This window comes from Varroa jacobsoni, unplaced genomic scaffold (assembly GCF_002532875.2).
Source record: "Varroa jacobsoni isolate VJ856 unplaced genomic scaffold, vjacob_1.0 scaffold_340, whole genome shotgun sequence".
Classification (NCBI taxonomy): domain Eukaryota; kingdom Metazoa; phylum Arthropoda; class Arachnida; order Mesostigmata; family Varroidae; genus Varroa; species Varroa jacobsoni.
Window position 1 is genome coordinate 118,480 of NW_019213242.1, and position 16,476 is coordinate 134,955.

At 43.5% G+C, this 16,476-nt stretch overlaps 1 protein-coding gene and 1 long non-coding RNA gene across 5 annotated transcripts in view; one reads left to right on the forward strand and one right to left on the reverse strand.

Annotated features, from left to right (window-relative positions):
* The window catches only part of rau (RA domain-containing protein rau), a 79,895-nt gene extending 66,819 nt beyond the window's left edge, over positions 1 to 13,076 (reverse strand). For 3 of the 4 annotated variants that reach the window (XR_002679672.2, XR_002679671.2, XR_015310620.1), the window contains exons 1-2: positions 12,941 to 13,076; positions 12,239 to 12,434 (exon numbers count right to left, since the gene is read on the reverse strand). Coding sequence is in view for 1 of the 4 variants with exons in the window: in XM_022831573.2 (XP_022687308.1) it covers positions 12,239 to 12,454 (216 nt within the window). In the remaining 3 variants the exon portion in view is untranslated. Of the gene's footprint in view, positions 1 to 12,238; positions 12,910 to 12,940 lie in introns of those variants that run through there. The other variant, XM_022831573.2, reaches the window with a different exon arrangement.
* Positions 12,298 to 13,497, forward strand: LOC147753625 (uncharacterized). Its single transcript, XR_015310621.1, has 2 exons — positions 12,298 to 12,438; positions 13,070 to 13,497. It is a non-coding gene; the product is annotated as an uncharacterized LOC147753625 (long non-coding RNA).
* Positions 13,498 to 16,476: the final 2,979 nt, after the last annotated feature.

Here is a 16,476-nt window from a genome sequence, read left to right on the forward strand (position 1 = left end):
GACAACTATGGACAGAGAGGCAGGCAGGCAGACAACGGAACGGACAAGCGTCTCCTTCTCGTCCAGCCGTATCTCTAGCAGTTGCTGGCATCTGCGTCTTCTTTGTCCCCATTTCTAGGCGGATGGCACACATGTAGGTATATGTACGCACACAAATGTACACACGTCCGCATACAAAACGCACAAGTGTACAAAACTCCAGCGCCGGATCGCAGCTTGCCGACGTCGGCCAGGCTGCAGTTGGCGTTGTGACTGTTCCTTGTAGATCGATCTATCTGGATCCACAGCAAGTCTTGTGCACAGAAAGACTTTTGTATTCTACATTTCATCTGACTGAATACAGTAGCTGGATGATGGGCTAATTGCCCGAAAGCTGGTAAGTGATGGTGTTGTCGAGGAAATTCTTCCTCCGAAGAAAGGTACTACAGATAATAGCGAAGTAGTAGCGACGCCACGTCGCAACAGCCATTATTACTATGGTCGCCAACGGGACCGTCTCACAGAAATATCAACGAAGCGACTGACTAGTCGTTCAAAAGCGATGACCATGCGAAAACATAGAAAGAGAACAACGACAAATCGACGCGCAGATTAGCATCATGTCACGTCACGTCACGCCGCCTGAAACCGTAATGTGTTTGCACCGAATGATGACGATGACGTTGTTGATGAGGATTCAACGGAGCTGTTGTTGGGACCAAAAACGGCAGCGATAAACTAGTAGGGATGAGCTGTTCATAGGTATGGTAGTAGGGACGTTTGAGCGGTTTCAGCTAGACTGGGCACGATAAGTATAGGTCACAGACATGAAATTCGTACATGTAAGGATGACGAGAAGGCCTCGTTAGAGAGGACTGAACTTGGATACTAGTTTGACAGTGGAGAAATGTTGTGTTATTTTCCTAGACGTTACCAGCATGGGAGGGGAATACTGTTTTGGTAAAATGCAAGTTAACTCTTCAAGTAGGTAAATAATACAGTATATGCAAAATATTACGTTGATGGCGTATGTTTCAGACACGCCGTTGATGAAAGCTACGCAGAACCCCAACGCTTTGCCGGAGCTTTATTGTACATCAGTTTTTCGGCGGTACCTTTTGTACGAATCTGATAGTGTCATATTGGAGTTAGGTCAAAGCCGTTATCTAAAGCCATGGAGACCTTATGGTGTGTATATGATAATCAAATGTTCAGTCCCATCATGAAAACACCCTTATACAAATTCAAACACAATATTAACCGGTGTGCGATCTGTGAGAAAACGATAATAAACTACGGGTGTACTATAATAGTCTTTCTCGTGCGTCGCTTGAACATCCGTTGCAGATTTTTAGGTTAAGCCTCAGACTTCGTCGACTATTTGTAGGAGGTCACCAGTAACCCGGTTGTTACTCCCATAGGCTCAAAAGAAGCACGTCTGGGTTTGATTTCGGAGAGGTCAGCTAGGTAGCTATGAAAAAGCATAATGGATGGCATGTTTCATGGCGGAATGCAACCATGGGCCGTAATAAGAAAACGCTTTTTCCTCAACGAATCGCGTATTAATGGAATATTATGTTTGTTATCTACTTATTACTTGCAAAAACCAAACGTCACTACACTGTTCCCATTGAAATACGACTGCTTCGTCTGGTAATACACGAATTGAGCCCTTAGATGAAAGTGGCAGTTCGAGTCACCCTTTTTCAAGCACTTTAGGCTCCAGCGGGCAGGCTTTGTTGCTCTAGTAAACAGAGAATATCTACTCGGACTGACCGAGTGAGCGTCCAGTGACTAACGTATCTCTTGGAGTACGGCTAGACGAATCAGCTCAGTTGCCAGATTGATCCTGCTCTACAAAACAAGACCAGTATTCGACATGTAGTTTAACATACAGCCATCAATTAGTCAATCAAGATCAATCCACTGTGAAAATCTGGCGAAATCGACGATCTCTCACAATCCACTTCGATGCTGCTCGATTACCTTACATTTAATCTTAGCAGTTCTCGTAGTAGCAGAAGTTGCAGTGAAAATGTTAGGTCCACGACCGTTTTTTGGGTGACTGTCCTACGAGATCACTCAGCCATCGGGCTCGACGAGCGACGAGATGTTCTCTTCGGCATCGTTTTCAGTAACACCGGATGCGTACCCCAAAACGATTAAATCGACAGGCTGATCAGTCCGTGTCTGTCCAGCTAGTTTGAAGGTCCCAATGATTATGGCTCTGTGTATACATGTATGAATTATAACGTCTATCCATTATAATTTTATGAATTGAACATAACTATATGTTGACTATGATTGCCAGTTTGTGTGTGGCGGGGTTTATCGGCAAAACCAACCACTTCTTTCCGGTCAGATTAATGGAGAGACTTTTTGGACGAAATCAAAATTCTGGCGATTTGTAGTCTTTCAATTCAAGAAGAAGCGAAAAAAAAAAAAACAGGATAATAAAAACGTCGCAGAACTACAAATCTGTGTTTCCGCAGCCAATCGACGGAAGCCTAACAGCTAGCTACCACTGATTCTTTTGTAGCAACAGCTTCTTGGAGCCCCATACAGCTTTATCGATAGCAAATAGAAAATGAGCTGTCTGAAAGATCCCTTGGACATCACGATTAGTCTGTGTACTAACATCGACAGGAGCCGATGAGAGCGAACTGACCAAATTTCTGAACTATGCCATGTTTAGTGGGTGGGGCCATTGATTTGGATGATACCCACTGGAGCAGATGACTCTCTGCTCGATTCGATGCGAACGCGCCAGATCTTACGTTGCCGAAACTACGCTATTCTGTGAGGTATAGCCAGTTGGGGCTATAGCTCACACAATAGCTGAAATGAATGTGGTTGAATGAAATCGAAATGGCCGATGAAACCCTACAGTGAAAGCCACATGCACTTTCCCAATTGTTTGATTAGTAAAACAATGCCTGCAGCAAGACACGCCAAAAGCTTCCGGCGTCACGGCAGCTGCACGAGGGGTACTAGAACGATCAACCTATGGATTGGCCAGCATTTATTGATTTGACGAAGATGATGGTGCTGATGATAATCTCTATCTTCTTTAGATATAACGCTCTTGATATCGCTGTAACAATAGTCGGGACCCTTCCCTCTCAGTGGGCCTTCGTCGTCAATTCTCTCCTTCAGGTGCTAAATTCTATTCTAAGTTCTACGGTGCTAAGAACAGCGTAACAAGATTACCTGGTTAACCGACAGGGGAAGTCTTCGACGACCTGCTTGGCGTTAGATAAACGAACCTCAAAACTGACAGAAAAGAGCTGATCTACCACTCAGTGCAGAAATCAACATCGAAAATCTAACAGTATGATACATCGAAAACACACAAAGTAACTCTTTTTGCTGGGTTGTAGTCATTCTGTATTGTCAGGTTCCCGTACCCGTTACTACGGCCGCAGGGCTAATCGCGAGCAGTATTATAGCACCTGAAAGCCACTGTAGCAGCAAATGGATATTAGGCCCAACGTAGCTGACGCCCCCTGCCACCTGCAGCTCGACGTCGGCGTTCTTCGATATTCTGCTTCGTCACACGAAAGAGTAGCGTACGTATGCATGCGGACATTTGTCCAATGCACAGCACAAGACTGTTTCATATACGCAATGTATAAGTTCGAGACACACGCATAACAACGACGATACAAACAAAATTGTCTTTGTTACCGTTTTGTCGTTGTATGATCGAGGTATAATCGAAGGCGGCGTATCCATTGCGATAGGTTCTTAAAGCAAGCAAGTGATCCTGCTCGGACACCCGGTGAGCGACCAAGAATGCGATTAGTCCATAAAAGGGAACCTATAAGAATAATAATAACAACTCTAGGCGATGCAGATATACTAGCTAAGTAGTGCATGACATTGCGGTACGTACGCGCGGACATAAATGATAGATTTTGCGGCAAAGGTCGTGTCGGGCTTCGGATGGAACACTAAATTCTTCGAAGCTTCGAAGCAGCGCTTACAAAATCGTATAAAATCACTGTACATAACCAATAAACATGAATAAATCCAGTTTTGTTTCTATTTCAGACGTTCATATTGGGCGTTCCAGAAAAGGCGTTCTTGTCCTCCTTTTGGTCTTGCCAGCGGATTGATTTGATTGCACGAAAACCTAAAACAGTTTCGGCGCGTTCCCTTTTTTGGCGGGACAGCCAACTGATTTACTTATGCAATGTTAAACATTAACATCAATCAATTACAGTCAAAAACACTATCATAGATAATACGAACGGTAAGTGCATATACGTATGTGTGAAAGTACCGACACGTTATACGTTCAATCTGACGCCTCTATCACACGTCAGAAGTTTTTCTGCGCGACGCGAAATACTGTTCGGCATCATTCCGATACTTCAAACACAAGGCGAGCGACACAGATTGGAAGAAAAACATCGAAGTGAAAGAAGGAAGATCAAATTTTTGTACGTAAAAGTCGGAAATGCTGCCGTAATTCCAAATCTATTCGCCGCCGCCGCCGCCGCCAGCGGATTTACCCGTCAGACAGATTATTTTAACCCTCTCTAATCTGCTGAAGAAAGGTGCTAAAATTAGCATTCACGCAATGTTAGCTAACTATTCCTAATGTATTATTGAACTGAGCTGATGCATGAGCACGAGCCTGTAAACCTTGGATTTGTTGCCTTTGAGGGCAAATGAAACCTATTCAGATGCTTGCTGAGCTGATAATTAATATTTAGAAGTTCCTATTGAGACCTTCTGCTCCCATATATCCAGTATTAAGACACTGTGATGAAAATGAACGCCGCAAATCAATTCAGTTGCTCTCTTCACATAATGCTATTACTACACCGAATCACAATTCTCTGATTGAATCAGATTCGGTGACTTCGCCGCACGATGAACAGATTAGCTAGCTGCGTTACGCTGCTATACGTCTATCGACAGTTACGTAAGGACAACATATCTACCAGGCGAATGGAAAGCATGCTTAATAAGATCCATAGATTTCGTCCACTATCAACTTAAGCATCCCATTAGCCCAACCTATGTTACGTCCGTTTAATGCTGAACGTCCATCTAGCTAAATACTATATAGCAAGACGCCTGCTCGACCTACAAGGGAACAACGTTCGCCATTGTTATCTCTCAGGTAGTTTACGATTTTTTCTGTCCCCCGTCACGACACCAGCGTCACAATTACTGCCGTTTCCATCATCACGACCGTCGCGCAGGCTTCCTTGCATTGACTTTTTCGTTGGCTTACGCGCGTGCAACCGGCGACCTTTGCCATAGGTTTCGTCACGTGTGGACATCCGGCCGTGCTTCTATAAAGCTCTCTACCCCTATTTGTCTTTGGTCAGACAAAAGCGAAGGAGCATTGCTGAACAACCGCGGACGGTAGCCGCTAAATAACACGGAGTCGAGCCACTCCCGACGCGTGTGCCTGTATCTCGCTGTGGGCCGATGTGTACTAGCGTAGAGCTGCCGCAAGAAGTGTTACTCGCTTTCGAGTTCGCGGTTACGTCCACGTCATTTTGTTGCATCGTCATGATCGGTTACATCACAAATAAAAAGCGAAAGAGTGAACGAAATAAAGACGACCAAGCACGGACAGCAGGGCAATAGCTTAAGTCCTGCCCTTTCCTCCAGTGCCTTGATGGCCCCCTGAAGCCAGTTGATCTGAGCGAAACTCACAAAGAGCGATGCGACACCAATCGCCATTGGTTTCCCTCTGGAACTGCTTTTTGAGGTGTCCACAGTCAATGAATTCGACCAGTCACAGGTCTATGGGTGAAAAAAACAGGCGGCCAGCCCTCGGAAGCCACTCCCCGTAATTGTGCCTCGACATGCCCGGTAGGAAGACAAGTATCTTTAAATTGTCACCTTAAGCAGTATTAGAGCAACAATTTGCTGGGGAAACTATTGATTGATGCTGAGCGGAGTGAAATAGGGAAGGCAAAATATCAAATACAAGATGGAAAGTCGTAGAATAGTTAGTCAAACAATTGTATTTCGATCCGTTTCTGTTTTCTTCGTCGCTGAACGTCCTTTAATAACCAGACGCTTGTTAGCCGAACGAGTATCGAGGAGTTATTGCTAAACGTGCCAAGCGCAATAAAGCAAGTAAGCAGGACTGACCGAGTGTGTTGTGTTAGCGTACTCACACCTAAGATAACCAACAGCCTATGATAGCGGCAAGCTTGGCGCGTACTTAGGTTGTAACACATATCGCCTAGATGTCCGCCAGCACAGACATTGACCGCGATTTCGGCATAAGTTAGCGTTTGTAAACGTATAAAATGCAGCTGATAAGTGCCAGATCCGTCCGATGCGCAACGTTGTATCAGTGAATCGTTTCAATGAATTGAATGCATTGTCATATGCCTCTTTGATGAAGAGTGGTACCAGCTGTATTGATATATTTTGTGCTCATCGATTTCACGACCGTCCTCTTGATACGTACAGCACTCTTGATATGGCTGACTAATTAGCTGGTATTGATGATGTGGCCTGAAAGAAATAAGATGACTAGTAGACAATACTGGACGTTTCCCACTGTCCAGTAGCGCACTACGATGGCATATAATTAAAGCTGAATTATGAAAACTGTTTTATGCACCGTTTGAAGGATGGCCTAAACATGTCTCTGGTGTTATAGTACCTATCACAGGTCTGATAGGCTAGCACCTACGCCGTTACTCTACACAGTTACCATAGGTGCCGACTGACAAGGGGATGACTATGCGCGGTTCATGCCTACCTGCGTTTCAAGTATTAGCATAATAGAAGAAAAGTCCGAAAGCCAACAAGGAAAACAAACAGATTGACAATAGTCGGCCTACATAAATGCGATGAAAACAATTTTATAGTATCCTATGTAATATCGTTATGATTACCCTTGTCAATGCCTGTTTTCTATACACACACCGAACGCGTACAGCCAGTTTTCCTGTCGCAAAGCCAACGGGCGCCCCTCATTGGTACAACACCATTGTTAATGCTGTAAAGTAAGCACTTTGCCGAAGTCGGTCCGTCCAACTTCTGACTAACTAAGCAATCAAGCGAGAGCAAACAACAGACGATGATCAACCAAGCGTCCGAACATGATGAGCGAATCAACAGTACGCAATGACCACTTCTGCTTTTCTATCCGTTGCTGCGTCAGCTACTGCTATTTTCTGTCGCTACCGCCCCCACCCGCCACTGACACGTCAAAGAGAACCATAGCGATGTCTCTTGCTGTCGTGTCTTCAACGATTCGCGATGCGCTGTATCGAAGCGTTGGTCGCCTAATTGACGTGCCGCCGCGAGCTCAAAGGGCCAGGCGCTCGTTCGCTAGTTTCTTCGCTTGCTAGCTTGTTCGCACGTTTTTTTCGTTCTTGAAACAATGCTACACTCAGCACGAGAGGCTCCACCTGAGCCGCTGTCGTAAGCCGTTCGTCGGTAGCAGCTAACAACAGCATCAGTCATAATCAGAATCATTGCAGCCGTCTGTAAGCATTGCGAAAAGATTAAGAGTAACGCCGATTTCAGCAACGTCTCTTCTAATCATCTGATCGCATCCGACGGGACGGTGCAGTACTACGCATGATCATAACAAAAGCACTACTTTTCCCATTATCCGGCAGTAGCTGACCAATGGGATACTCTTTCGCGTCTGTGACGCGTTTCGCGTCTGACTGGCGTTTACCATTAGCAATCGGATAAAACGCGCTGAAGTTAGCTAACTGTGTCGTCACAACTTAAGCATTAGGTGGTGAAAAATCATCGCAGACAGTCGTACGTTAGTAGACGAATCAGCGGTCGCATAACGCGGTATTTTTAACAGTAAAAGGGCACATACATCTTTGTCAGATCAACTTCGGCTTTTTTTTGCTCTAGCAGCAGCAGCAGCAGCAGCAGAAGAAGCCGAAGTTGGGGCAGAACTGCGCGATGCTATCTTGTTGCTAAAAAAATCAGCTAATATGGTTACTGTATCGGCATTGGCTATGGTGAGAAAATTAAAGCTGAGATAAGGTAAAATTAAACGACAAGATTCAATGAAGCAGAAGGAGCAGCATCCACTACGATCAAGCTCATTCTCTCAAGAATGATCTTTTGCCATGCGAGCTTGCACTGCCTCCGGGACAGACGGCCGTTGTTCATTCGCTGACGTTATACTATAGCATGATGTTTATAATTACAATGGCGTGTAACGCAATTTCTCTCCCTTGGCACCCTTTTCACCTCTGTGGCCGGCACACATTCGGATGCACATGAATTCGTGCACTACGTACATATATAAGGTACGCCTAATGCTATTTAGTTCGCTGTACACCACCCTGATGCCTGCAGCTCTTGACACGAGCTCATACGTAGCAAGGGACAAATTTTTCAGTATCTATAGAGACGCAGGAGCTTATGCTGTTGTGTTACCTACTCGATGTTTTTGTGATGAGTACGCAAACACTGTTTGAAAAACAATGACAAGGTAACGGTGAAAAATAGACGATTAGCACAGCATAACATAGAATGCATGTTCGTTGTCTATATGATTTCCGTTATTATGTACGGCTTCTTTGATAATCTGTCGCATAGTCGAAACGGAAACTAAGCGATATTTTCAGAAAGATCTAGTACATCGGTTTCATGATATGTGGGTTGGGGGGCTGGTAATCGAAGTATGAAGGCCGGCACGGGAGAAGGCAGTGCGACGAGTTGCCAGACACCTTTGTTAAAGCTGGCTGACTTTTTCTTTGCAAAGCATTGATAGAATGTGACAGTTTTTCCTTTCAACGCCCATCGTGTCGTCCATATTCCAAACGGAAACGATAGAAAAAGGTCCGTACAAACAGCCGAAGCTGCCGCAGACAGCGTATTGCGTCACAAAGGGATCTCTTCGAGTTCGGAGCAGCAACGATTGTACATCGGAGGGGATCCGACAACGCCAAACCCAATAAGACCTTAGTGACTGGCTACGCTGCATAGAAGTTGGCAGTAGGAGACGATTCGAGCCATTACACTACTGATCAATGTACTAATAATAATAATAATGGAGTACGCAGCCGCTGAGCTTACTGAATTGCCCATCATTGGGTTGATTGGAACGGCTACAGTTTGGTCGAAGGCGTCCACTTCACCGTTCGCCAAACGAGCCTGTTTCAAAGGAGATCTGGATAGCGATGTTACAAAATTAATTTTGTATAAAATTTACATACGGACTATGGCGCTTAATAGTCAGGTAGATAAATGTCATTTGACGACAGCAATGGTAGTATTTGTACAATCAAGATTACTTGAAAAAGAACAATAATTATTGTCATTATATTTATACTGAATAGGGGTAGAAGGTAGTTTCCTAGCGGCGCAGGGACAAGGGCGCATTAATAGGCAATAGGTATCAGTTTAGGTACGATAACTCTATTCTTTGTCATAAATATGACTAAAAGAGATTTGAACTTTCAAAGAAAATAATCATTCGAGAGGTCAATTAGTTATTTTCGGGCGCTATCCCGCGGTTTGCCAGTGAATTGCTATACGCAACGGCGTTTCAGCAGGCGATCACAGAGATTGACGCTTCCGATCGTTACAACTGGGAATAAATGAAATAGTTTTCCCACGCAGTCGCTGCCGGGACGATAATGTACGCTAGCAGCAAAGCGGGCTGCAGGAACGTTATCTATAGTTTATAATGTTCTAGACCATATTGTTATGGCCGTATTTGAGCGACTGCTGTCCTCGGTCGGTCTAGGTCTGATCGAAAGTAGCCGCAAGGTGCTAATGAGCGTCAACGGAGCCTACGTCTCGATGGTCCTTATTGCCGTTGGCGTTTAGTGGCGCCATCTCTCCGGCGTTTCTCTCCGCCGCCGCCGCCGCCGCCGCTCCTTTTGCTGTGGTAAACTGGTAGCGTGTAGCAGACGACAGTTGGGTACGGACGCAGCCATTGGCAACGACCAGCTGCGACAAAAAGCGAACTCACAGCAAGATGCATTAGATAATAGATTAAACATGCGATCCAAGTACCAGCGACATTGTTAATTAGACAGCCGTTCAATAAAGCTAACCATTCTTCTATTAATAGTAACGTGAAATGTTTACGGGAGCTCGGTTGTCTGCTTGCGACGGTGGCACAAACGGAGTCAGGGCGGCAGAAATAGGATACGAATAATTGACTATAAGCCATTAGAGATACACAGTTCGCTCGGTACAAGCTGTTCTTTCAAATCGTCAGTGTGTTTAAGTTGTCAATATTCGGTGCGAATCAGCATAGCGCCCTCAATCCTATGGTGGCGATATACATGAGTAACGCTAGTTACCCTAATCTCGGGACTCTGTCCTACTGAAATCGAACGAACGATTCGAGTGGCTTTGTTTAGTGGGTCCCACTGTGACACACTTAAACCACGATCATTTGTTCTAGCTAAGTGCCTTGCTAAGTTGTTCTAGCCTGCCAGCTTTAGGATTAGCCGAAATTTTGCTAAAGAAAAAAGAGCTAATTCTCTTTAATAGAACAACTGGGTAAATTACTTGTAAGTAGTCTCGGAAATGACATAAATAGCTCAATATTAAAAAAGGGAGAAAACAACCTGCAATGATACAATACGCAGAAGTGCATATTGACTAAGCCGATAGGAAAAATTGGAAAATGGGTAACGTTTCCGAACTGCATACTATAAATATTACGAACTTCTTGTAGAATTAAATTTCTAAAACAGACATTAAAATATGCAATAATATTGTATAAGCGTTCAATTTAATCCAATGATTGCCTTTAAACCTCTTCACAGCATGTTTTCTTACATCAAACACATCGGAGCTTGCTAGACCTACTTCGAAACAGCTTTCGAATCCCAAGTAGCTTAGTGAGCGGTAACGCCTCTTCATAAGCACGCCGACGTCGTGAATGGTAACGTATTTTTAGCATTATTTCGTGATAAGGACGATTTACTTATTATAGACCCTAATTTGGCTTTCATTCTCGTCGTCCCGTTTCCGCAAGCCTAGTTGACGAAACTATATCAGCTATATTCGATACGATGTCCCGCGGATTGATACATGTATATTGTGACATCTAAATCGTTGATACATGCAACAATTGAATCTAAAATGATGTATTTGTAATTGTAGCCCCTTTGTGCTCTTCTCACAAAATTCCACTATAGCATAGGCTGAACCGGTGCGTGCTCCTACCGTCGGATTGCACGTTAGCACTTACGAACTATTTTCTTTAAAATGCTTAATGAAAACAAACGGTTCTTTTACGTCCCACCTGAATGCCGTACGCATGTTTACCTAATGGTATCACAGAGTAGCGGTATCGGTTAAAAATAAATTTCCATAAGCGAAATCTTTCTAGGTGTTTCTTCGTTTAATATAGTTTCGAGTTTTCCATCGAGTATCGCCGTTAGACATTCCATCAGACGGCTCCCAGCATAAAACGAAACCTGTCTATGCCCGGATTCGAACCTAGAGCACAACGTGTACTCAGAATTTGCATGTAAACACGCCACCCACTAAGCAGTCACGGAGATTCGCTTAATAACCTTGTCTGATGTTTCCCTGTCCAATGAACGTTCGATCAATGAAGCAAGTCGTTAATATGGCTAGTAAGCAGGCTGACTTTGTTTTCATTAAACATCTGAAATGCTGTTCTTAAGCCAGCGTCTGACGATATCTTACGTCGGAGATAATCAAGTAGATTTTTAACACTTCACAGTCATTACCTTAATAAGGCTATTTTGCATTTCGATTTGACCATTGAATCTCAATAATCTCTCGTTAATAATACCGATGTCCGCAGACGTCTGTGGATCATGATCGGTACTGATGGAACAGTAAAGTTCCGGTAACGATATCTAGCGCGCAATACGTTGCCAAGTAGGTAGGTACGCGTTATACCTAGAATATTTCCTGATAAACGCTAAATTCTGTGAACAGGGATAGCAGTCAACATCGTACGCGGCTGACAGCTTATCTCTACGTGTTCCCTGCATCATAACTCTTTAGCGAAACCTCCACGTCGTAACATTCGCTAGCATCGGCTGCAATTGAGCTTATTACCAATATTTTCCGGGTATTTCTTGTGCAGATGCTCCGATGCTGTCCGATCTTGATTCAAATAAATGACAATATATTTAGGGGGTAAACATGATGCTTTTGTTTCAGTTGCCGCTGTCACTGTTTTCTGCATGAAAGGGTCGAGCTAAACGTACGCGCCAATCTACAAACAATCGTTTACTTACAGTCGACTCTACCGCATGATAGTTGGAAGGGGAAACTTTTAGAGGTTACGCACCTTTTTCACTTGGGGCTTTTGCGGCGATCCTGTGAGGCTGAGCGAATCATGTAACGAACAAACGCTGGACGAGCGCGAACTGGCCAATTCAAGATTGGCCGAATTATTGCCGCTTGAATTCAGGCTGATGCTCGAGTTGAGGCTCAGCGAATCCTTGGCAACTGGTTTGCCGCAGCGAAATAGCGATGTTGTCGAACTGTGTACGTGTTTCAACATTTTGTCGTTATTATTCGATATAATCAAACGTATCCGTGGGAAAAGATGCAGAATACACCGAAGTTATCAAACAGAGCTTCTCTACACTACGACACATAAGACAGTATCCAAATAGAAGTGGGCTAACTGGAATTAGAGGTGAACAGGCACTTCATCTTCATATTTTATCCGCAGTTATGTCGATCGATGTTTGCGGTTGATATCCGCTCTGAACAATAAACGAAGGTGTTATCTGTCACACGGATTCACTTCGCCAGCGCAGCGTTACATTATTACATTGCCGTTGAACGTTACACTGGCCCGCGCACGCTCATACGCATACATACACACGTACCACAGACACAGACACACACACACACACACGCACACGCTCGCACACCTATACACACACACACCTATACACACGAAAGGTTGCTATTAAACTCTGCGCACATACAATAGATACACAACAACTATAGATACCGGGGAATGACGACAGATACTAACGAAACGGCAGTTTAACAGATCGGCTATAATCGAGGTCTCTTAACATCGTTACACAGATGTCAAGTTTCTACTTTCTTATTGGCTTGTTCTAGTATCGAGACGAACTTGAATCTTTCTCTTTTTGTCTAGACACAGAATCAACAGGCTTCTATGGCCACGGATGCCCGCCACGCAAGCCGGCGCGAACCCTTCGCACGCCGACAAGCAACTGATCACGGACAGCGTGCGATCTGTTTTGGAAATGAAGCCCTCGCCACTTTGGGAGAGGACAGCGCCAAACCGTAGAACGGATCGAGCGCTGCGCTTTTCGTAAGAAGATACTACCAGCTTACATTGAAGTGCCTAGCTAGAGCCAGCTGACTGCTGCTGATGGCAGAAAACTGTCAAACTACAGAAGTTTGCGCCCCTCTTAAGCTTCTTTCTAGGGAAAGCTTGCAGCGCAATGGAGTGTTAGACTATGGCAGTGTAGCGACGAAATGGATAGGCAAAGAATAAATTGAGTAACAGCAGATTCTCGCTTACTACTACGGCGGCGTATAAAGCGCACGGCCATGTAATTAGTGTTTCTCTTTGATGAAGTTATTTAACTAGGGTTATCAAAGGTTATGAATACGATAAAAAACTTTTGTGCACTCTTAATTTACATGTACAAAGTGACATGAAAGTTAGGATCGCTGTGCATGTATCAAGTTTCTCACCATTGTTGCATTGAATAGCACAGTTTTTTGCAGCAGCAGCGGCAACGATGCCCCTATTGTTCCTATTTTAATTATTGGTGTTCCTATGGATTTTCTATAAGCCTTTCCTCGTATAACAGTGCCTGGAACCTGAAGTTACTATTTGATTGGAAATAGAGGAAACTTGCAATATTACCACAGTTCCTGCTATTATATTGATTTGTGGATTCCAATAAAACTGGTTTATATATATATATATATATATATATTATTAAGGTTCGCAGTCTTAAAAATGTCTGCTTTATTTTTTTCGTTATATAGACTTTTGCATTTCGGGTTTGGTTGGGATATAAACATCAGCGGCAGTCGGTGCGGTTCTAGGGCGTTTCGGTAACAGGCGCAGATTTCAAGGTAGAATTTATTTTATTCACCGATGTGTCCGTATATCAGGGTCGGCAAGGTAAAGCCGTTCTCGAAATCTATTTACGTGTAAATTCGGAGCTGGCGGACTAACTTAATACAAATAGTAGGGAGATCCTCCATGATAGATGAGTGTATCTAGATTTTGATGAGGTAAAAAAACTAAAGTGGAATAAATTAAGCTCTGTTCGGGTCTCCTATGGCTGCGAAATCAAGTATCTCCATACGAGCGTTCTCTTCGACCCATGGTAACAATGGGCCACACTGCGAACTCAGTCTTCGATTCTCTACATAAAACAAGTTAAATGTAGAAATACAAAATCTATATGGTCAAACACCTGTACCCGACAATCATTTCGCAAGAGGATATGGTAGCAAAGCACGTAGCTGGCATACAGCAAACTGAGATAAAATCTATCAGCCACCTAAATTGGGTTTTAAGGGTGGACAATTCAGTAGGTCGCCTGATGAACCATATATGTAGTTAGAGGGAACATTTGGCTCTACATTGCACTTAATATGTGATTATCCTTTTTTCTTCCTGCAAATTAACCTGCAAAGTGACAGGGCACCCTTTGAGCTGGACAGAGATCAACACTCGTTCGGACGACCGCGATTTGTATGGGCCTGTCAGCGATAATATCGCGACACTTTTCGTCGTTTGCATGTACGAGGGCAAACCAGATCAACCCCTACTTGGATACAAATTGGAAAAAATCCCAGAGGAAAGATCGCTGTGGGAAAACAGAACTAGAAAATTAACTCTTGGCCAAGTTTAGGAGTGTGTGTACTTTAATCAGGGATTGTACGGTAATGATATAAATAGATGTCCCATCCTATCATAAATGGTTGACGCTTTTCAAGAGGGTTAAAACAGACGGTCATAGAAGAAAAAAGTTCGGACGTTCACTTTCTGCCGGGTACTTAATTAGTTTAATTATCAAAACCACTTCAGTACTGTGTTTGCTGTTTGCCATTTTAATTACTTAAAAACTAGAGGTAAGTGGGGGAAACAGCTGACGATGTCGGCTGTGGGACGTTTTCGTATATACAACGTATGTAGTAGGGCGAACAAAAATATGCTGAGGCAAAGAATCTCTGCAAAGCTTGTTTCCATATGTGCAATGATCATATACAGATCATGACTGTTCTATGTTATTTATTAATTTAAGTAACTAGTGGCCACCTCCTGTACATAAGTAGGGCTAAGATTCGTTACGAACCCAACTATAATCTAGATTTAAGCGAGGATTCAGTTCCTGTTTATAGTAGTTTCATTAGACGCTTCTAAACTAAAAAGTGTCCTCGTCAATCTCATGAGCGAAGATTTCGCTCGAAACTTCTATTGAAGACCGCACCATCGGTTTTTCAACAAATTGCAGAGCAGATCGAGCAGGGCTAACATCCATGCGTCGGTATGTCGATGGCTGTCTTTGTGTGTAGTTTGTGTTATGGTTGACTTTCGATACTAGCCTAACATAGTTTTGTTTGTGGCTATAGCAGTTGGTAGCAAGGAAAGTGTTATTTTTTTGTGTATAAATGAGCGAACAATAATTAGAAGCCGCTGGGCGGACGCAGTTTGCGGACAATTGGGGTTATTTTAAAAATAATACTTAAGCGGTAGAAATGGGTGACCCCACCGGCCAGCTAAGCGGTCCGAGCGCTTGTATCTCTTTCTGGCTGACTTGATAAATTTATGGTTTGTTTTGCAGTATGTTCAGTACAATGTACTGCTACCACAGTTACTGTAGGACTATAAAGACATTGGATTCGTGGCATCGTTGACCTTGACGCCGTTAACGACATGAAGGAATGCGCAGGCCGCAGAAGGTGAAGGTGCTGATCCTGTTAATAACGACTTGTGTCCACTTATCATTACAGTAAGATTCATTGTTTAAAGCATATATAGTGATTATCTATTTTCTCATCGCGCTCCGGGAGTTTCATGTACATGATAAACTACTTGTACATATATGATTTTGTATTTGATGCTATTTGTGTCGTTTTTCAGTACTGAGCAATTTCTTCTGGCAGATTATTTTAAAGTTGTATGAGCTTGAAATTTACTGAAATTTCTCTAACGAGTCGCAAAAATAAGAATTGAAACATAGGGTATACAGTATGTTAGTTTGAGCACACGTGTTTTACAATTAACATCAACAGCTGACTTGAACTTGCTTTCTAACGATTGGATTGTTCGCCGGTTTGAAGCCATCTAGTCAATTTCAAAAGCGGATAGAACACACGCTCAGATCAGACTTTTTTAATGCTGATTCGAAGAAAAAATTCTGTAAAGCTGTTAGGCCATTTGACGTCTCCATATTCAGCTCAGCTATGAGAATAACCTCCTTTATGCTGACGCTGATAAGGGACGTTGCCGCAGGAATTTTGTTTCCCGTTGACGTTCATGATTACAGACTTGCTTTCCAAGACTATCGG